This window comes from Mus musculus, chromosome 9 (assembly GCF_000001635.26).
Source record: "Mus musculus strain C57BL/6J chromosome 9, GRCm38.p6 C57BL/6J".
NCBI classification, from domain to species: domain Eukaryota; kingdom Metazoa; phylum Chordata; class Mammalia; order Rodentia; family Muridae; genus Mus; species Mus musculus.
Window position 1 is genome coordinate 45133224 of NC_000075.6, and position 21133 is coordinate 45154356.

The 21133-nt window shown below is 52.1% G+C and overlaps 1 protein-coding gene and 1 long non-coding RNA gene across 2 annotated transcripts in view; one reads left to right on the plus strand and one right to left on the minus strand.

The window, feature by feature from the left end:
* The window catches only part of Gm10684 (predicted gene 10684), a 28431-nt gene extending 26048 nt beyond the window's left edge, over window positions 1–2383 (minus strand). Inside the window, exon 1 of the long non-coding RNA NR_033547.1 lies at window positions 1556–2383. This is a non-coding gene — a long non-coding RNA (predicted gene 10684). The remainder of the gene's footprint in view (window positions 1–1555) is intronic.
* Window positions 2384–5400: 3017 nt separating this feature from the next.
* On the plus strand, window positions 5401–20932 carry Scn4b (sodium channel, type IV, beta). The gene is made up of 5 exons (NM_001013390.3): window positions 5401–5879; window positions 13450–13622; window positions 14444–14672; window positions 16043–16172; window positions 17188–20932. The coding sequence occupies exons 1-5, from the start codon at window positions 5819–5821 to the stop codon at window positions 17279–17281; spliced, it is 687 nt and encodes a 228-aa protein (NP_001013408.1). The 5' UTR covers window positions 5401–5818; the 3' UTR covers window positions 17282–20932.
* Window positions 20933–21133: the final 201 nt, after the last annotated feature.

A 21133-nucleotide genomic window follows, 5' to 3' on the forward strand; every position in this document is an offset into this window, starting at 1 on the left:
TCCACCATATGAGTTTTGGGGATTGAACTCAGATTGTCAGGCTTACCACGGGCACCCACTGAGCCTTCTCACCAATCCTATTTACACTCCCTTACCCTTATCTTCTTTACATAATTTAGAAGGGTGGGGGTGACAGTGTTGTCAAACCCCTAGACAGAATGAGAAAATAGCTGTAAGAGGGTGAGAAATTTGAAGCCAGGTGCTTCTGTGGAGTTTGTTTTCCAAAGATCGAGCCGAGTCTAACTTGCCTTCTCTGGCCTGCCAGCCAGGGCTGTGGATTCTCCTGTCTTTACAGATAAGACTATACATAAAAGATGAAAGTCCTCACCCTTCCCCCATGGGCGGTTCTTTCCTTCTTACCTTTCTGATCTCTGCCACATTCCTGCCTTGCCTGTCACATAGTATGCTTTCCACTGAAGCTTGCCCTGTTTGTAGGACTAGGGAGGGATAGCTTTCATGTCCCACCTCAATGGGCTTGAATGACAGCTGGCTAGACCTATAAGAACAGCCACTATTTATTAAGTACCTGCTGTGTCTGGCACTGGCTAGGTAATCTATATCAGTCTAGCTAATCATAAAGATACGCCCCAAATACTCCTTCCTTTCTTATTTCTGCTGTAGTCAGCATGTGTACAAACAAGGGGGTGTGGCTAGGAAACTGCAGAGTTGATTAAAAGGCCAGGGCCCTGTGAAACCAAAGCCATCACTTTATAGCATAAGAACAATGGACTGGCTCCCTGAGGGGCAAAGACTTAGGGGCAGGTGGAGGAAAGGTTGAGTTGGGCCAGCTTCAAAATGCTTATGGTGATGTAGGGGTCAAAAGGAGCAGAGGCAAACCTTTCTCAGAGGCCTCTAATGTCCCATTTGGACCTGGCGCTCTGCCTCCCTGCTTCTGTGAGTAGGTGGCGGCCTCTGCTGGCCACCTTTTCTCCCTCTTGGCCTCTAGCTCCTCCTGTCACCACTGAAGTCCTTATTCACCTGGCCTAAGCTCTCCCAATCTCTGACTCTTCAGTGTGTCACACTCTTACTTCCTGAAGCTGTCTGTATTCCACCCGGGAAAGATGCCCCCCTCAATGTTTCCTTTCCACCTCCCCTCTTCCTTTCCCTTCCTCTTTAACCCTTCCTCTCTCCTCCTCTTGCATGCCTCCTCTCCTAGCTGCCCCAACACCCCGCCCACAAGCCCCAACTGAAATGCTTGTGGAGAGAACAGGATTAGGATACTTAGTATCCTGCCTGGGATTTGACACAATGTTGTAGTTTTGTATCAAGTACCCATTTGAGGGGCAGGATAGTGCCCTGGTTTCTAGGAGCACATGTGGCCATTTAGCTGGTACGACAGTTTCATGATGAACAGCAGCTGCAATGTATTACAAAACTTCCCAAAGCCTCCAGATCCCATGCCTCTTGAGCCCCTTTCCTCCACTGAGGACAGGGCAGGGCACTTGGAGACCCAGAGAGCAGTTAAACATAGCTCTGGGTTGCTGGTTAGGGTAGCTGCCTAGGGGCTTCAGTCCCCACCCCAGTGTGGTCCCCAAGAAAGACGCCCAAGACTCACCCATTTCTCAGCTGCTTCTAGGAGTGGCCACACACCCCTCTCCAGCTTGGGACTGTCCGGCCAGCATGTCTCTGCTCGGGATGGTTTGGCTCCCTCCTCCCTCTACTCTCCTCCTTCCAATGAGCTCATCTGTCTGGGGCTCCCCATCCCCCTTTGCCTGAAAGGATGTTTGGACAGAACCCGAAGAAAGGGGGAAAAGGGGGGTGGGGGGGGAGGAGGGAGTGACTGCTTACCTGCCTATACCCTGAGCTCCTAGGAAGTGAGGGCAGGTGGGAAGAAAGAGAGACATCTCCTCAAGAGGAAGGGTTAAAGAGAGTTTAGCATTGTACCAACTCACTAATGTCCTAGGAGCCCCGGTTCAACCGGGGTGGCCCTGCAGCATCCTTTGCTGGACTGCTTAGCCACGTGCCTGCCTGCGGGTTGGTTTGGTGCATGCTGGCTTGTTAACTCTCTCAGCACCTGCCAAACTTCTGTGGATGCTAAGACGGTGGCTGAGTGAGGCAGGGAGAAGGGGGTGTGAGCACATTCAGATGCTATAGAAAGAGGCTCCCAAACACTGGCCAGGACAGCATCAGCTCAGGTCGCCACCCAAATGGCAGAAGAACTTATGAGCTTTTAACTTTAAAATGCAGAGAATCCTGAGCTTGTAGTGGCTCTGTCTGAGATGGGGACCCTGTTTACAAATGGAGGGGGGCCCAGGGCAGGCAAGACGCAGATGCAGCTCCTGGTAGGGATCCAAGGTCTGAAGGAAGCCATAAGGTGAGGGTGTAGGACCAGCTCCCTGCAGAACTCAGCCAGTGGCACTCTGTTTAAGTGCCTGCAGTACCTGCAGCGTCCTGGGAAGAGTGTGAGGGCTTCTGGGGGAGGGAGGCAAGGCGGAAGACAAGGACAATGGAGGAGTGAGATAGAGAGGAGATGCCCTGCCAGGTTCCTGCACCTTAGCAAGAATGCCTCTCAAAACAGCTCTGGGACCTCATCCTACTCTTGGCCCCCTTTTCTCTCATGCAGGGTCCTGACCTACTGGCTGGGAACTGACAGGAGAGGTCTTCCATCTGCCAGCAGGGTCACCTGTAGAAGGTGATCCTGTGGAGCTAGTGAGTGTCTTCTGGTGTCAGAACCACTGGGAGGCCTTCATTACTATGATCCTGACTCCTTTTGGTGACATCTCTAGATGTTCCGCTGTTCCAAAAATAGGGACCTCCCTCCTCTCCTTAACTCTATTCTAGCCCCTTAGGAGGCTTAGGGAAGTGGGCTTTCTGCTGAGTCCATTGTCTGGTCAGATAGGGTTTGGGGGCTGACCTACCTGAATCCCCAAGGAAGCAGCTCCTTGCACTTAACCCTGGGCTGTTTCTGCCAGCTTCAGGAGTGGATGATTGCCTGACAGCCCTTTGGCTCTGGTCCATCCCAGCTCAATGTCCCTGCAAACTTCAAGGGATTTCTGAGCCAAACCACCCAGACCTGTGTGTGGCACCCATTCCCAGGGAGCTGTGCCTCCAAGATACCCACGTCCTTGGAAGGAGATGCACATTTTGCTTGCTCTCCCATGACTAGAGGCTTTGGGGAGGAAAGAGAAGGCGATCTGATGGGGCTCCTTAAGAGTTTCCCAAAGGTGGGGAGGGGGAGGAATGGGACCTTCCCCACCCTGTCCCTTGGCCTCCTCAGGAGGACCCCCTTAGCTCTGGTATTGCAGTGGCTTTCTGAGGGGGCTGTGCTCTAGGGATGTAAACGCCTCTCAGCCCACTCCTGCTTTGTGTTTCCCAAGTCCTTGTTCTGCCCAGCTGGGAGCCCTGCTAGTGTTCAGAGAACAGCTAGGAGCTGGAGTTGTGAAACCAAGCCTCAGAGAGGCACCAAGCCTGGATTTACCCGGGACTCTGTCTGTGACCTTGGCCCACACACACACACTCCATCCCTGGCCCACATATTCCTCTGTGTGTGTTTGGGAGGTGTGAGGGCACAGTAAGGGTCCTGTCAGCTAAAACATTCAGGGAACAGCAAGAGATTAGGAGATGTGTGTGGGGGTAGGGCACTGGGGGGGGGGACTGGTCACTTCCCTCTGCCACCGGGATCTAAAGATATCTCTGGAGTTCTATTCCCCCTCCCTCCTTGTTTTCCGGGCAGGGGTCACTTTCTTTCCCATTGGTTCACCTCCTCTCACCTCAGCCTAGAGCTGGGAGAAACATGACCCTGCTGTAAAAATAACACAGGCAGCCTGGATGCCTGGCCTTGCTTGCACAGTGGCAGGCCCTCCCAAAGGTCAAAACCTCTCCTGGACGTAGCTTCCCCTCTGGGGCCCCAGGCTTCTTTGAACTCAGATGTGTTGTGTGTTCAGCCTGTGTGCCCAGGGCTCTGCCAAGCGTGCTAACACGTCTTTATCTCTCTGAGTCTTTACATCCAGTTCTATTTCTAATGTTGGAAAGGCCTGGTGCAAGATACAGGTGCAAAAAGGCACACAAGTCTCAATGTAGGTAATAAATCAGGATAGAGGCGTGGTGGAGAACACCTTTCATCCCAGCACTCAGGAAGGGGAAGAAGAGGCAGGGCGATCTCTGAGTTCCAGGACAGTTTGGCCTACAGGGCTACACAGAGAACTCCTGTCTCAAAACCACCACCACTACAGCAATGACAGCAGGAACAGCAACTCAGGATCATTAAGTAAAGTTTATCTCCCATCCTCGGCCTCTGACTGCTTTTCCATGGTGGCCTAGAAGATGGGATTTCTTTTCAGACTCTTCCCCAGTCATCTTGCTTTTGTGACTGGTCCTGCAGCGACTGGGGTTCCACTCAGGAACCACCCACCTGCTTATCAAACTTATCCAAGAGGAGTCCAACTCAGCAACCCCTAGGGGAAACACTAGATTCTTGGATCCCCAGAACCCTTTAGAACTCAGAGGAGGTGTGTTCCCTGGACTCATGGGCTAGCATGAGGTCCCCTAAAACTAGGAGCCCAGGGCTGCCCTCCCTGTTGCCTAGCATTGAGGATGATGCTATTTTGCATCAGGAGGTAAATATCATGGGGTCACCATCCAGCAGACAGCAGAATTCTCCAGAAAAGTTGTGTGCTTTGTTCAGAGTTCTCCAGCAGCAAACACAGGGCATCAGAGCTGTTCAACTACCATGACAACCAACGAAGCAAAAGAAAACAAGGTTCTCCCCGCAGACAGTTAACATTCTGTATACAACCTCAATGGTCTCTTATGGCGCTGAAGCCTTTCAGGAACTCCGGGTTGGAAGATGGGTGGAGGGTGTGGCGAGGTGGAGGGTGTATTTCCAAGGTTTAACTGGTCTCCGGACAGTGAGGAGGATTTGTCCTGGAGGGTAGCTTGAGTAGTTGACTAGAGGTCTTGAGGGGGGACCTTCTTGGTGTTTACGGTTGCCTCCCCACCCCCGCCTCCCCGCGCTGGGGGCAAAGCACGCTGTCTCCAAGTGACTGCCTGCCAACCCTCTAAGAAGCAAAGAGTCTGTGCAGAAATGGGTTGGTGGGCGGCGTGCAGGAGACTTTGCAGGGGAAACTAGGTTTGCCACAGCCTAAAAGCCATCCGCAGAGCGAATGAGCGGCGCGGCTGGAGGCGACGCGTGTTGGTTCAGGGCTGTACCGGTCGTCCGCAGCGGGCAAGCCGGCACACGCCCACCGGCTGCGGCAGCGCCCGCTGCGGATGTCCTCCCGGCGGTCCCCGGAGAGGCAGCCGCTGCCCTTACTCGTGTTCTCTGAGCGGAACAAAAACAGCCTTCCAACAAACCTAAAAGCTCCACCTCTACTCCCCCGTGAACTCTTCTCCTAATTGGCAGCTCGGCGCTTGGGATGATGCGGGCGTCTGCGGGCTGGCCCTGCAGTGCCAAGCCGCAGCATTCCCGTCCCGCTGGAGAGGAAGAGGGCTGCCCAGGCTGGACCCTACGGCCGTGATACACGGCGCAACGGGCACTGTGCGAAACCGACGGGGACGCCGCCCCTCCTGCGGCTGGAGCGCTTCCAGAGCAGAGGCGCATCGCAGTGCCGCTCGCCCCGGCGTCCTCCCTTCAGCTCCGGCTCCTCCTCCCCCTTCCAGCCCCGGCTCCTGCAGCCGGCTCCAAGAGGCGGCGGGCGCGCCTCCCCCTCCTTGGTCTCCCCCTCGTCTCGCTCTCTCGCGGCTAACTTTCCGGAGCCCCGACCCGCGGCTCGGAGCTCCCCTGGCAGCTGCGGGGCCCACAGACGACCTCGGGTGGAGAGCCCGGCTGTCCCCACTATTCCATCCCAAGCCCCCGGAGCGCTCCAGAGAGAACAGGACCATGTCCCGGGCTGGGAACCGAGGCAATACTCAGGCGAGATGGCTGGGCACTGGGCTTTTGGGTAAGATAGCCCCAGCTTTGTCATTTCTCTCTCTCGCCTCTTTCTTAACCCCACCCCATCCTGAAGGAGGTGAAGAGAAGTGCCTTAGACAAGGTGGCACCAAATGATTGGGATGCCGGTCTTCCTCCGGACCCTTAGCTTTAAGACTATGTTCCCTGGGAACCTTGTGCATTTTCCCCAACCCCTGCCACCCGGGCAGTGAGTTTCTTGCTTTCTTTGATGCCTTTTGGAGCTAGGTGTTGGAGCTGCAGCAGGGAAATCCTCCTGAGACCGGAGTTAAGGCATGCTGGTGGGGTGGGGGCTGGGGTGTCTACTGCCTTGAGTGTGGGGGCTCCAGGGAGTTTGCAGGTGTAGCGGTGTCTGCCGCTCTTGCCTAGTACTATTGACTTGCTTGCTTCCCTGGCAGCAGGAAATGCTCCAATGGGGGACGAGGGTCTCCCTCCCGACTCTTCGCCAGGTTCTCCCCACTTCTTCCTTTCTGGTGTCCATTGCCACTCTTTCAAATGCTGGAAGGACTTAGAAGAACCCAGAGGACCACTCAAAGGCCACCTTTTCAGAAGGTCCTTGTCCCTCTTCCTTTAAAGGGTTTCTTTGGGGAAAGACCTGTTTGGCTTGCTACTGGCTTTTCATTTTGGGGAAGGCTGGGAAGAGAGAGGAGTCAGGCCCAGAGGACACAGAGGGTATAGACTCTTATGGCTATCTATTAATATTCACATGATGGTTTTGAGTGTCAAACTCCAAGAGATTAAGCAATGGTATTTATTAGTCCAGACCAGAATCTAATCTTCTACACAGCCTGACTTCCAATGTAAGCTGACTCCGTCTCTGGCACCTGTGCCTCTTCCTGTTTATATAAAGTCAAGTTTGGTTTTTGACAGCATAACCCACCCACCCACCCCCCACTGGATCAGGCACATGGTGGAGGTATCTGTGCTGGAAGCAGGGGGCACAGGCCTCTTATAGGAAGCCACTGCTGCTCTTGCGCCTGGAACTCACGTGCAGATCTGTCCTATGCGTACCCATCAGGTGTTGGGAACTGTGTTCTTTTTGCTCCTGAGCTCTGCCTTACCTCCCGGAGGCCATCAGATATAGGGCACTGATGTTTTGTTCCATACCATACAGATGTCGTACAGGTTTCATGGTGACTCTTTTAAAGTCCAAAGCTCTTCTTCATGGGATGGGTACAGTGTCATTCCACTGGAGTCCACACTTGGATCATCCTGGGGCTCTCCTGTGGCCACGGTAGGGATGAGAGGTCTCAGAGGTACCAAAGCTCCAGTCATTAAACCAGCCACTGTATGTCGTGGGTTGCTTTACCCCCGTGTTTGGTTGGTCAAGGGAGGGCTAGGCCTTGCCCTGCTAGACTATCCATAGAAGCAGGCTTCTGTGGACAGCCAAGAGGGCTCTAGGTACTGGATGGGGGAGGGGGTAAGTGGAGAGCAGGGCAGAGCTTTGGTATGAATAGGGCAGGGAGTTTGAAAACCATATCGATGAGCGATGAGCGTTGCAAAGAGTGAGGAATGTATAGCACAGAGAGGGATCGTAACCTGCCTAAGGGTGTGTGCCCAGCTGATGGTCAAGTGGGACAGAATCCAGGCCCTCTGGTGAGAGGGAAGGTCAGCGGGGCTTGTGTTTAGAGCCTGGGAATGAGTGAGGCCCTGGGACATGATGGCTATGGGTGGGTCTGAGCAGTGGTCAGAGCTTTGCTTCACAGTTGACGACATGGTGTCCCTGAAGTCTTCTCTCCATATCAACTCAGTTTCCTAGACTGAGACCCCAGTGTTTTGTTTGTTTGTTTGTTTGGTTTGGTTTGGTTTTGAAAGTACAAACAATGCAGCTTTTTCTGAACCCAAGAAGCAGTTCGCAAGGCCACAGCGCTGCAACCGAGGTTCCAGTCTTTTCCTGGGTTTGTGACTGGTAGTGTGTTGCTCTGCCCACCCGTTCCTTGTTCCCTGATTTGCTTAATTGCCATGATCTGTGTTTAATTATCACTTGTGAGGGCGCTGTGTTGCACAACCCTCTCTCCCCTGGTGTGTATTTATTAAGGGCTTGTTTAATGAGCACACAATTAAGGAGAGGGTGTTGAGTCCCACTCAGAGGAAGAAACCAGCAAGGCTAAACCGGGAGATCCTGGAGAAGAGGGGAGGGGGGTTAGGGGCCAGTCTGCATTTTGGAGCTGCAGAAGGCAGCCTTGTAGGAACTAAGCCCTTATGACTGGCTGCCTCCTAATGGGATCACCTCGTCCTGTGGCTGCTCCTTGGGGGTCTCCATGCCTGCAGTGGGCCAACACTGCTGCCCAGAGGCCTTTAAAAAGAGGTCCAGACCCACTGTTTGAACTTGTTTGTAAGGCTGGTTTCTCTGATCCAGTGCAGTCTCAGGGGTATGCTTCTATCCTGGCAAAGCTCATGGGGGTGGGCAGGAAGCAGGTAGGCAGGTTGCCTAGGGTGAGGGAGCAGAAAGCTTTCCTTTGCCATAGGACCCAGGAGCCTTGCCTGGCCCAGCCCCTTTCCCCCAGGCCCCCGGGGCCTCTCTCCCAGGAGGGGTCCTTCTCTCATGCCCTCGGCCCACTTTCTTCTTCAGAGCTCCAACTCTGAGCCATTCTTCCTCCCTGGGGCCAGAGAGTCTCAGCTGAGCTTCTGTTCCACATGCCCCGCAAGTCCTTGGAGCTAAACTTAGAGCAAGCACCATTCCGCTCTCCTTCTGCCCCCTGCCCTGCCTGGGTGTGGCTGTTTGCTGGTTATGGGAAAGATGGTGGGATGCTTCCAGCCTGGGATCGACCTTGAAATGGATGGTAGTAGCCATTGGATTCCTGCTGGTGTGAATATTTCATAGTATAGCCATGTGCAGAATGCTGTGTGTGTGTGTGTGTGTGTGTGTGTGTGTGTGTGTATACATATGTGTGCAGGCCAGAAGTTGACCCTGGTTGCCATCCCTCAGGTGAGACAAGTGGTATCATTTGACCCTGAGCGTCTGCATGAGCAGACGAGACTGGCTGACTTGTGAGCCCAAGGCATACTCCAGTCTCTGCCTTCTCAGTTCTAGAATTACAAAGCCAAACCCACCACAAGGTTTCTGGGAACTGAACTCACGTTTGCTAGTAAAAGCTCCCCTTACCGAGTCATGTCCACAGCCCCAAATGCTTTTCAAAAACTTTAGTACAACTTGTGAGTCTGTCTTTCTCCCTGGACAAAGTCCCAGCAGGGTGGCAGGAGCTAGGAACTTCTGGAGATGGCTGCTGAGGGTGGGTAAATGACTTAGGAAAAGCCAAGCTGTGAGGATGGGGTGAAACTTCATAGGACTCTGACAGAGGAGACTTCATGGATCCCACAGTGCCAGAAGAAGGCCCAACTCACAGACAGACCTAAGGCCCATGCTAGCATTCTAAGGAGGTAACTTTAGGGCAAAGCAAGAAAGTCCTTTACATAGGGAAATAGCCACATGGAAATAATCCAAGATGTGGAAGAGGGTGAAGGAATAAATCAATGCGTGAGTAGCCGGGAGCAAGTCTTGGCTGGCACAGTAGTCTTTAAGAAAAACTAGTGGCGCCCTGGTTATATCCAATGCTGGTATGGGGACAGCCCTGTCCCCCTCACCTCTTTGAAACAATATCCTCTCCTCAAGGATGCTCCCTTACCGAAGTCCTTCATGTGTTTTATACAGCCTCATGTTTTGGCTTCCCACCAAGCTTGGGAGGTAGGAAAGTTTATAGCTATCCCTGCACTGCTCTGGGGAGGAGCCTGTAGGATGTGGCATCTCTGACTTTGTCAAGGTCAGCAGGCAGACTGGGACCTGCTGACCAGTCCGTTCCTGCTTTGGCCAACCTGCTGAAGTAGCCCTGCAGGGACCTGTTAGTGGATCATGACCCATGCTCCTCCCTCCCAGGCTCAGCCTCACCGGAACTTGTGCACCAAGCATGCCTGGCTGGGTGGCTTGTGTGCTGTAGAAGCATCCAGGCTTGCCTACTGTCTCCCAGGTTTCCACCCGGGCAGGGATGACTCTGTGAAAACCATCGCTGCCGGTTTCTTTTATCCCCTCCAGGCTAGTGAGGATGTGGCAGTGCACCACTCAGAGTCCTCATTGTATTAGATAGAGTTAAGTCACCCGCATCAAGCAGAAATGCGCACTGTGTGGTGAGCCAGAACTTAAAGAAATAGTATTCTTCCCTCTGAACTTTTTTTCCCCTGCTCTTCTCCACGTTTATCTATTTAAAGCAATCAAAGGCATTTTCTCAAACCAGGTGCGGGAGACACTGGCTTGTAATCCCAGCACCCTAGGAGGTGGAGGTGGAGATGGAAGGCAAGAAATTCAAGGTCGTCCTTGCTTGCATAGCAGGTTCTAGTCTGACCCATATGACTCCATCTCAAAAGCAAACAAATCGCCATCTTCCCCATGAAGTGCTTCTGTGCTCTGGAAAAACTGGACTTGGGAAGAAGGAATTTGGCCCTTGGAGAGTCCCCCACTCCCCCATCTTCACCAGGACCCTAGTTCCCAGGTCTAGGCGCTAAGCTCAGAGGAATTACCAGGGAGCTTGCAACCTCCTCCCTCCCTTTGATTTTTTTGAGACAGAGTCTCACACTGCAGCAGAAGCTGGTCTCAACGCTGCAGCTATCTTCCTGCCTCTGCTGTGTTCTGGGATTCCAGGTGTGAGTCACCACACCCAATTTAGAAAGCTGCTGCTGCTGCTGCTTCTTCTTCTTCTTCTTCTTCTTCTTCTTCTTCTTCTTCTTCTTCTTCTTCTTCTTCTTCTTCTTCTTCTTTGTAAAGGTAGAGGTGTGTTTATGTTTTCATGTGTGAATGTGGACACGCAGCATTTTGTCCATGGAGGTCAGAGTACACCCCTGATCCTTGCCTTCCACCTCATTTGAGGCAGTATCTCTCTGTTGTTTCCCTGGTTGTATCTACCAGGCTTGCCAGCTCACAAGCTTCCAGGAATCCTCCTGTCTCTGTCACCCACCTCCCTATGCTAGCACTGGAAGTTACTGATGCCTTATGCTAATACTGGCTTTTACAGGGATGCTGGGGATTTGAACTCAGATCCTCGCACTGACATAGCAATCAATGTGACTCATTAAGCCAACTCTGCACCCCAGAAGCTGCCTTCTTCTGTGTCTTCTCCTCTGCATCCTGGTTCTGGGCTTAGGGGACTGTTGGGAGGCATGAAAGCAAAGCTTCAGGCTCCCATTCTCTACCGTTAGCTCTAGGCTGGACAGTGGGCGCTTATGACTGTTCCTGTTCCCAGACCTCGGGGATGGGGGGTGGGAGGGGAGGTGAGTTGGGATAGAGGCCAGCAGAGATAAAAGAAGGACCAGGAACTCCAGGGATCTCTGACCCCCATCAGAATGGCTCTTGGGGAAAGGAGATCTATTTTTGAGTGCTGCATCCTTACTTCTTGGGTATGTGGCCTTTACATCTTTATTTCTTTGAGGCATTTATTGGGAATAAAAGGAATAACAACTTTATGGAGTACAGAAGAAATGAGCATAGTCTATAAAATATACCCATGCTATCATATAGTAAGTCCTGAGCTTCAAAGGGTCTATTTGCTGTGTGGATGCAGGAAAATCATTTTACCTCTCTGAGCCTCAACTTTATCATCTATAAAAGGATAAATAGTGCACCAGCCATTTAGTATCCTATTAGAAGTGAGGGTGATTGTGTGGGAGCCCTCTAGCACAGTTATTCTTAAGTTGTGGTCTGAACCCACACTGTTCCCTAGGAGCTACAGGGAGAGGCCAGTTCTGAAGACTCACAGAGTTCCAGGGCCAACCCACACTTGCTGATGCCTGTCCCCAGTTGAAAATCTGTCCTCAGCATGGAAAACCACTGCAATAGTTACACACACACACACACACACACACACACACACACACACACACACACGAGTTGCAAATTGAGGTAATCTAGCAAGAGCTGGAACCACAGTGAGCCAATGCACCTATTTTAGCATGTGAAGAGGGGTTTCTGTCTCCCTCTTTGACCTTAAGGGAGTCGCTGACTTCCCTAGGCGTAGCTTCCTCTCCAGTGTGGTCTATAATTTTAGATATGATGGGGGAGCCGGAGGCTGGAAGGCGCCAGGCACACAGTAAATGCCTCATCAATATCTGCCTATTGGCATCACAGACATGGCAGGAGTCAGGACTGGGTTACTGGGCCATAGGGTGCAATTTCTGACCTGGTGTGTGTGTGTGTGTGTGTGTGTGTGTGTGTGTGTGCGCGCGCGTGTGTGTGTATGTGTAGCAACCAGAAGCAGAGGAGACACGAGGGAGGTGAAGGGACCTTGAGAGCAGGAGCTGGGTCACCAGCACTCCTTTGAGTGCCTTGTCCGTCTTGCCTGTCACTCAGTAGCATGGTCATTGCCTCTTGTGGGCAAAACAAAAGGAAATTGATTTATGATGCAGCACGAGGGAATTAAGTTAGACAACAAACGACTTTCCTGAGAATTAAGATGGGGGTGAGTGCTCATTTCCCCTACTGGCAAAGAAAGGTATGAGTTCAGTGTAGCTCTCCTTCAGTGTGGAACGACCTTGAGGCAATGCAGTTTCCCTAAGAAATGTGCAGGAAAGAGGAGGGTTAGATTCTTTAAGAGCGCTTAGGAGGAGGATTTACGGAAGGCAACGCCTCCTGAGGCAGAGGGATGTACTGTGGAAGGAGTGTGGGGGGCAGAGGGATGTCCTATGGAGGGGGTTGAGGCGACCGTGGATGTGTCACTGTGATTTCTGGGGCGAGGGTGCGGAGTGTGGATGCAGGGTGATGGGAAGGCTGCGCTTCACCGAATCCGGAGGGTTCAGGCCACCCCTAGGTCCTGCATCCTGCAGAGTGCCCTCACTTGTTACAAATGGCCTCTGCAGAGAGCTGCGCTGGGCCATAGGGTGCAATTGCTCTTTCCTGCGTCTTCGCCACTAGCAGTCTGTGTCCCCCGCGGCTACGGCCGCGGTTCCATTCCGGAGGGTCGGGTAGTCATCCTTCTGTCCTCCGGATCCCCTTGTGTAGTTGGAAACACTGTCCAGCCCTATGGTGTCTCTGCCCCTAGCTCCATGATAGGGACTGCGGCGATCGGGCCTTTCCACCTGACAAGGCTCTGGCTCCCACTTGAAACCTTCAAACATCACCAGGGGTGCGCCCCGATCTAGGGAAGTCTCCTGGGTGCAAGTGACAGGGAGAGTTCTGCTACCTTCCTGGTCCCTACGGGTGCTGCCCTCCTACCCAGGTGGAGGGGTGGAGTTGCAAGTTCAGGAGTGGGGGGTGCGAGAGGTGGGAGGGGAAAAAAGAAAAAGAAAAAAAAAAAAACCCATAAACTACTAGGTCCTTCCTTTTCTTGGGTTAGGGTGTCCCCTCGTGGTCATTTTGAGTACCACATGGGCCACGAAGGCTCAGAATTCAGTTCTATTCAGGCCAAGTGGGTATTGAAATGCATGGCCCAGGCCTTGTAGATTCTGTATTAGAGAACCACTTTCCCGACTTGAGGATATCAAAGGCCTTTCATCTGACAAAGTTCCCCTTCCTTGGCTGAGGGTGCCCTTCCAGAGCTTCCCGAGGGATTTTATTAAAGGAAACCTTGTCCCCTGTACAGGTCTCTTCCTGCTTCCCATGTACCTGTCGTTGGAGGTATCTGTGGGAAAGGCCACCACCATCTACGCTATTAACGGCTCATCGATCCTGCTGCCCTGCACCTTCTCCAGCTGTTATGGCTTTGAGAACCTCTACTTCAAGTGGTCCTACAATAACAGCGAAACATCCAGGATTGTAAGTGGGGTGCTCATGTCCCCCACTGTCTTTCCCTTGCCCATGGGTGCATTCCAGCCCAGGCTTTGGTCTCTTCTGAGGATCCCAAGAACCCACCTTTTGATACTCTTTCTCTGGAGTTTAGTCAGGAGGATGGTTCTGATGGTGATGCCAGAATTTGGGGTCTGTTAAATTTTTGGCTGAACTCTTTTGTCTTTTCTTGAGGCAACCTTGCAACTTGGATATTTTCAGAAAAATTAATAGCTTAACAATCATGAGAAAGAATCCGTTCAAAGGCCTGGAGAACAGAAACGAACAGTGGCCGAGGGATGTGTGGGAGGAGAGGAGAGAGGGCAAGAATGGAGCAGTGGGGTGAGCAGGTCACAGAGGCAGAAGGGGTTCTGTCTGGCAGGAATCCTTCTCCCAGAGTAACTGTGAAAGCCCCAGGAGACACTAGCCTTAGAGGATACTGAAGAGCTACAGTATTAATCCAGGTGCCGACTAAAGGGCAGGATTGGGTGGAGTAGAGAGGATCCAGAGTGAGAGTAAAGAAGGAAGGCTGGGCGGGGCCCGAGAGTGTATGTGTCTTTGCAGAGGCACCGTGCAAAAACAAAAACAAAAGGAAAACAGCAGCTGGTGGGGTGTGTTCCAGGGAGTCTTGAAGGAAAAAACACAGGTTTAGTTTGAAACAGGGCAGAATCCAGGTCAGGCAGAGCTATAGCCACTGTCAGAGAGAGCAGAGGAAGATGAAGGGCCTTTCTGGGTACATGGTCATGGGTGGCGTCCACGGAAGGGTGCCCTGACACTTGACTGCTCTTTGGGGTAATCTTTCCTTGCCCCAGCTCATCGACGGGATCGTGAAGAACGATAAGTCTGACCCTAAGGTGAGAGTGAAGGATGATGATCGAATCACCCTAGAGGGCTCCACCAAGGAGAAGACGAATAACATCTCCATCCTCTTGAGTGACCTGGAGTTCAGTGACACGGGCAGATACACCTGCTTCGTGAGGAACCCCAAGGAGAAGGACTTGAACAACTCTGCCACCATCTTCCTCCAAGTGGTTGATAAATGTATGTAGTGGGGGCAGGGGTGAGGGGGGGATAGGGTAGAAAGAACTTGGGGTGCCCGTCAGTGTGGCAAAATGAACCATGCTGGTGATTTTCTCTTTACACTTGCAAGAGTTACTGCAGTTGCATCTGGAAGCTAGAAAACGTCATCTATGTAGTGGCTTGTGGATAGCACTGAGCATCTTTGAGCCTCTATTTCCTAGTTCATAAAATCCTTTAGTCAGGATGGCTGTGAAGGGCCGAGGAGCTAGCTGGGAGTGTTCAGCAGCATTGGACTCTCTTCATGTAGATGGATTCTTGCTGGTTTTGTGTGCTGGGTTAGCAAGTGTTGGATGATTGTCAGGTGTTGTAAACGATGCTGTGGTTTTTGTTTTGTTTTTGAGGAGTGTGTAGTTCAGAGTTAGACAAGCAGACGGATAGCCCCAAATGAATAGCAGGTGCTTTCCAAAGAGCTAGAATGAGGTGTGGCCCTTCCACACAGGTGGAATTGGACACAGGTGGGTCAGTCAAGCAGTGAGGGCACTGAAGGAGCCAGATAGGCACATGCCTTTACTCCATGGAGGTAGTCAGGGAAGCAGAGGGATAAATAGGGGAGAAGTTAGATTGGGCACCTTGCAACTGAGGATCTTGGAATTTGATGCCTTCTGCATGCCCCCACCTCCATGACCATATCAAGGAACCCCTGGAGATGGAACAGCGGGAGTTGAATTTGGGTTATTTCAAGGGTATCCAGACACATTTTATTAGAGCCTGAGTCTAGTATTAGAACTGTAAATGGCTTCACTTCTTTTTATCTGTTTAGATTCCTGCTCTCAGTTCCTCAGTGGCTACTTTTTGTAGGAGGAGAGGGGAAAGGAAACAATGCTGTCAGAGTGTTTCTGGGTGCCAGGCTCTGAGTTAGCTCTGTAGACCCTCCCAGGTGGCTCTTGTCCATTTATAGAGCGTTTCATCCGTCCATTACATGTTGAGGACCCAGTGTGACAAGAATGGGAGCTTTGCTAGCTGAGGGGTCAACACAATTAAACCAAGAGCAGTGCTGTATGTAGGAGTTTAAGCAACATGGGGGAGCAGGGAGGGTTCATAGAGTGGCCAGGGACGGCCTTGCTGGGAAGGGTGACAGAGCGGGTTGTCTGGAAGCAATGGGAGAGGAAGAAGGGAGGCTAGCTGAGGAGTGAGCTTGCAGATCAAAGCTAGGAGCTGTGGGTCTCACTCTGATTTATTCCCCAATGTGTGTATGAGTCTAGGGGAAGAGGTGTTGGAAGGGGTGAAAGAAATAGATGCCATTGCCTCTTCGGTCTCTGTTGACCTGAGAGGGTCATGGTCTGGAGGCAGGGTGGTCAGTTTTGCACCTTGTGTTCTGCCTCTCCCCCCAGTGGAAAAAGTGGACAACACGGTGACTCTCATCATCCTGGCTGTGGTGGGCGGGGTCATTGGACTTCTTGTTTGCATCCTTCTGCTGAAGAAGCTCATCACCTTCATCCTGAAGAAGACCCGAGAGAAGAAGTGAGTTAACTCACCCTCACTCCGTGCTCCCTGGTGGCCCTCACTCCTGTGCTCCCTGGTGGTCCTTACTTTACATCCATTAACCCCTGCCAGTCTGCAGTGTCCTCTCTGCCTCTTCATTCTCCAATGTCTTCTGATGCCACCGCTGGCCTTTCCTATCTCTGCAGCCCTTGCACCATCTCCTGGCTCTTTCCCAACCTCTCTCCACCCGATCTTCCTCATCTGGCTATCTTTTCCCCTCCTGTCCCATTAACCTCTCTCTTCCCATTTGTACCACCTGCCTTAAAACCTACCATCAGATTCGGGAAGCCTCTATATTTTCATTTCTATCATAGAAAATGTGAGTTCACGAAAGAGACTCTAGAATGGAGGGACTCTTTTAGGGAGAGGAGAAGTTCTGATAATTCAGTTGGGGGAGGCAGAAACAATGTCTGGCAGTCAAGCATGGCAGCTCGTGCCTGCCATCCCAGTGGTTGAGAGTCACACTTAGAAGATCCCCTTGAGTTCAAGACCAGCCTTGTCTACACTATGAGGCCCTGTTTTCATAAGCCAAACCTAAATGAAACTAAACTAAAACCCCAAAGGGTGACATGACCTCCTAGAACGTCCTAAGATAAGTTCAGTTATGGCAATAGGCATCTAGGGTCAGGGATGCTGCTAACTGATACAGGGCTTGCCTAGCATGTGTGAGGTCTTGGATTCAGTCTATTTCCTCACTAGAAGGAGGAGAAGGATGGGCAGGTAGAGAGGGTATGAGCCTGGCCCAGAATTTTCTGGAACAGCATCAGGCTGTCTTTAAAGCAGCAGGTGCGGAATCTTGGAAGGGCCAGAGCAAGAAAAAGGGACCAGAAAGGGGAAGGACACTAGAGAGCTGTGTTCTCAGCAAGACAGGTGACAAGGTAGGCTATCTCTGGAACAGAACAGAAAAGGCCAGGGAGAGGGTGCAGGATTGGCACAGGGAGCTATGCACCCACTCCTTCATCTCTTGTTCCTCTCAACTCTCTCCCCCCTCCAGGAAGGAGTGTCTCGTGAGTTCCTCTGGGAATGACAACACAGAGAACGGGTTGCCTGGCTCCAAGGCAGAAGAGAAGCCACCCACAAAAGTGTGAGGCCCTGCTCGGGCCAAGCAGGGCAGGGAGCCTCGCTTTCTGATGGTGATCCTGATGCCAAGTCCTATCTGAGATGTGTGCTGCTTGGCCCAAACTGTTCTTTCTGAGCAGGAAGGACCTGGCCCTGCCCAGCTGCCGTTCTCTCCCCAGCCAGGGCTTCCTAGGGACAAGGGTTGGTTGACTGGGGGAGGAAGCCTACAGGAGATTGAAGACAGGGAAGGGAGGGGCTGGAGTGGTGTGGAAGGTTGGTTCCCGGATCCTGGGCACGTGGGGTCTCCTTTAGATTTTCCCCTCTGTGAAGCCTTGTTTTCTCCTCAGTTTTCCTTCTGATCTTTCACCAGGAAATCGGGGTGACCAGTGAGGGCTGCTTCCAAAGCTGGGGTCTGGAGATGGGTAGAGGGTGACCGCTTCAGAAGCTGGGAATGCACAAGAAGTCTAGAATGGTGTCTTCTGGGGGGGGGGGGGGCAGTTGTGAGAGGCAAGCTGGGCTCTGAAGAATATCAGGCTTCTGGAAGTTCCTTTAGAGAGGACTTCTCTTTCCCTTACCCTAGAACACCTGCCCACACTGTCCTGGCTCCCCGACCAGCCTCCTCCTGCTGCCTGCCTAGTCTGTCTTTGCTCTCTGGGCTGCAGCTGCTGAGGAGGCTTGTGGGGAGGGGGCAGCCTCCACTCTCCTGGAGCACTGGGGTGCTATTTGCAGCTATACTGGCTTTGCTCTTTGGGTTTCAGAGGCAGGAGAACAGTGCCCCTGGTCTCCTAGCCTTTGGAATGTCTACCCCAGCCCTACAAGACTGACAGCCCTTGTCCTTGGCATGGCAGGACCATGCCACCCTGGCACTTCCGGAGCTCAGTTTTTCACTCTTCTTCCCTTCCCTTGAAACAGCTGGCATTGCCACCTTCCCTGAGGGATGCTTTCCTAGGACTTGTCATCCCATACCTTTGCTCCTTCTGTGTCCATCCAGCATGCCTGGCCTTCCCCTGCTCCTGGCCCCCCAGCTCTGGGTCTGCCTTTGCCTCAGGGACCCTTGTTTCCAGATGAGAAGGCCCTTGGCTTTTCCAGCTTCTTTTTTGCCCAGCTGGGCTGACTCCTCACCTAGCCTGAGGCTGAGGAGGAGCTGGGAGAAGGTACTCACACCTTCTCTTGACTTCTGGCAGAGCCGGCTTGCACACCCCCTGAGTGTGGGGCTAGATTGTGCCTTAGTTCCTCGAGTCCTGGTTCTGAGCCCCTTTTCTTTCGGCTCACACTCCCTGAATTAATTGCACAGCTTGGTGTGACTTTGGCGGGGCTCCCCAGCTCCTTACCCCAAAGCCATGGAAGAGACCATGAAGCCGGGGTTGGTGGCAGCCTTGATGACACCTGAGGGCACCCTTTCTTGTCCCTGACATGGAGATAGGATGGCATTTGATGTGGGACCTTCAGATGGGTTTGACCGTGTACAAACCGTAGTGCTAGCTAGGGTTTCTGTGATGTATGAAATGGGATACCCAAAGTCCCTCTTCCTCATCAGATTTCTGATACCCTTAATGTCAGAAGATGGAGATTAGTCCTCTTTTCAGGGGGGTGTAAGGACTGCTACAGGCTCTGCCCAGGAGTAGCTGAAGGTTCCCCCCCCCAAATGGAAGTTGGGGGAGACTAAGGCACAGTAGGATCTGTAGGTGACTGTGGCTTTGGCTAGTGTCTGTTGCCCAAGCCAAGGGGCTCTTGGGGTTGCCTCCACTCTTCCCATTCTTCTTTACCCAGAACTCATTGTGAGCTGGGTAAAAATTGCCCGTCTCCTGCTTTTTAAATATTTATTTGAGCAGAGTCTCATGTGTGGCCCAGGCGGGCCTCCACCTCTCTATGTAGCCAAGACTGGCCTTGAACTCCCAATCTCCTGCCTCCATTGCCACAGTGCTGGTATGACAGGTGTGAGCCCACACCCTGCTTAGAGTAACCTGGCTCTGAGAACCAACATGGCACCCGAGCCTCCAGCCATTCAGGAAACTTCCAGCTGCCTTCATGTAAAACTGCTTTCTCCCCCAACACTGGAAGAGGCCAAGTGTTGGGGGTTCTTCTTGCTTTCCTGAGAGGAAGCCAAGGCATAGAGCAGAAGAGAGGGAGGGACTCTCCCTTCCCAGCTTCCTGCTCACTGTCAGCTTATAGGCAGCCCTTGCAGCTTCTCCCATCTACCCAAAGGGTGAAATAATACCTACCTCACAGGACTGCAGTGAGGCTTGGTGAGATTTTTGTGTTTTTTGTTTTTTTGGCCTGGCTTGGAAAGGCACTGGGAAACAAGGCTAATAACCAGCGAGAATGTTCCACATCTATCCTGTCCTCATCTCTGGTTTGCATCCCAATAATATGCATATGCCTCATTCTTCTTCCTTTAGCAACCTTAGGCATCATGACTCAGATGCTTAAAGCATCTTTGTCCCCAGTTCTTTTTTTTTTTTGATGGAGGTACCTGGGACTATGGGAGTACTTTTTTATATTGTTGTTGCCCCAATGCCTGTGATAAATACTAGCGTTTAATGGATAGGGATTAAGAGCACAAATCTCAGTCCTCTTAACAAAGAATGTCTGGCCTAGTGCTAGCGGCATGCCTGTGCAGGCATTACCACGGATTGTGTTAGAATGTATATTTGCAAAGCCATTTTCTCTAGCCAGACCCTCTGACAGGCAAGTCTTCAAATAGCGATCTCAGGGTTGCTGAGGTTGGTCCCGGTGCCAGTGGGCTACAGCACCTCTCATACGGTTGACTTTGGGGAAACCTGGACCCATGCAGTTGTGTTGACCTTGATGTCAGTGAGACCAAAGACAAAGCACAAGTACCTTACTCTTGACTTCCAAATAAACTTCTGCCCTTGAGGGCTCAGATCCCTTGGTGTAGAAACTAAGCAGAGGGCAACTGGAATCAACCTGCAGTGTGGAAGGCCCAGGAGAATGACAGACAGGAGGGCAGCAGAATGTCACGTATCTGACTGACTCGCTTCTGTGGAGCCAGGGAGGCAAGAGCATCCTGCTGGTGGGAGGTGAGGGTGCACTTGTGTGGAGTGCTTGTGGTGTGTGGGAGGTGGAAAGGCGTGCCTAGTCAGTCTGCGGGTGCAGAGGCATGACAGAAGAGGGTGGGCTGTGCACGCGAGGGGTGATGTGGGATGAAGGGGTTGGGGGTGGGGCTCTGCATCTTCAGTAGCCTGAACTGGAGACTGAAGAAGGGTTAAGAGACATAAATGAACGGCTATGCTCCTGGATTCTACTGGGTGACTCCATGTCAGGGTGACAGACGACTGCCACCGGAGGGCTGGGGCAAGGATGCCCAAATGAGGGATTTGTGGGGAAGTCCTCTAGCTTGCTACATTTTATTTTGTCCCAGGTTGGAGTCCCTGCTCTCCCATCTCCCACTGGATGTGCAGTGCTTTTGACTATCTTATGCATGGTTTAGTCCTCTGGCTTGGATAACAGTACCCATAGTCAATTTTCCTATCTAACTTTATAGGCAATACAGTGGTGGGCCGTGGGAGCCTCCAGGAGGCACCGACCTGCACATGCCCAGCGCTTGCGTCTAAGCACAGATCGAATGCCATTAGGTTGTCTTGCCTCTACAATACATTTTGCATTGCAGACTTGGATTTAGCTTCGCTTTGGATGAAATAAAAATTATTTTTTAATAATTTGGGATGCGGGCTTTTTATTTTGGGTTGCTCGGAAGTTGAACTCCAGCTTCATCACTCCCCTGCCCCCCAGCTGACAAGTTTATGCTGAAAATGTTACCTGCTTAGGAGAGATAGCACATATCAAATGCTGTGGGGTTTTTAGCTTATCCAAGATATGTGTGTTGCTTTAATTCTGGACCTTTGGGAAGGCAGCCCTTA

Bases quoted from the DNA above. Each gene is read 5' to 3' on its own strand.
- Scn4b (NM_001013390.3), top strand. From the start codon at position 5,819: ATGTCCCGGGCTGGGAACCGAGGCAATACTCAGGCGAGATGGCTGGGC. The intron at 14,673-16,042 runs GTATGTAGTGGG...CTCTCCCCCCAG, and splicing joins CCTCCAAGTGGTTGATAAAT to TGGAAAAAGTGGACAACACG. The intron at 16,173-17,187 runs GTGAGTTAACTC...TCCCCCCTCCAG, and splicing joins AAGAAGACCCGAGAGAAGAA to GAAGGAGTGTCTCGTGAGTT.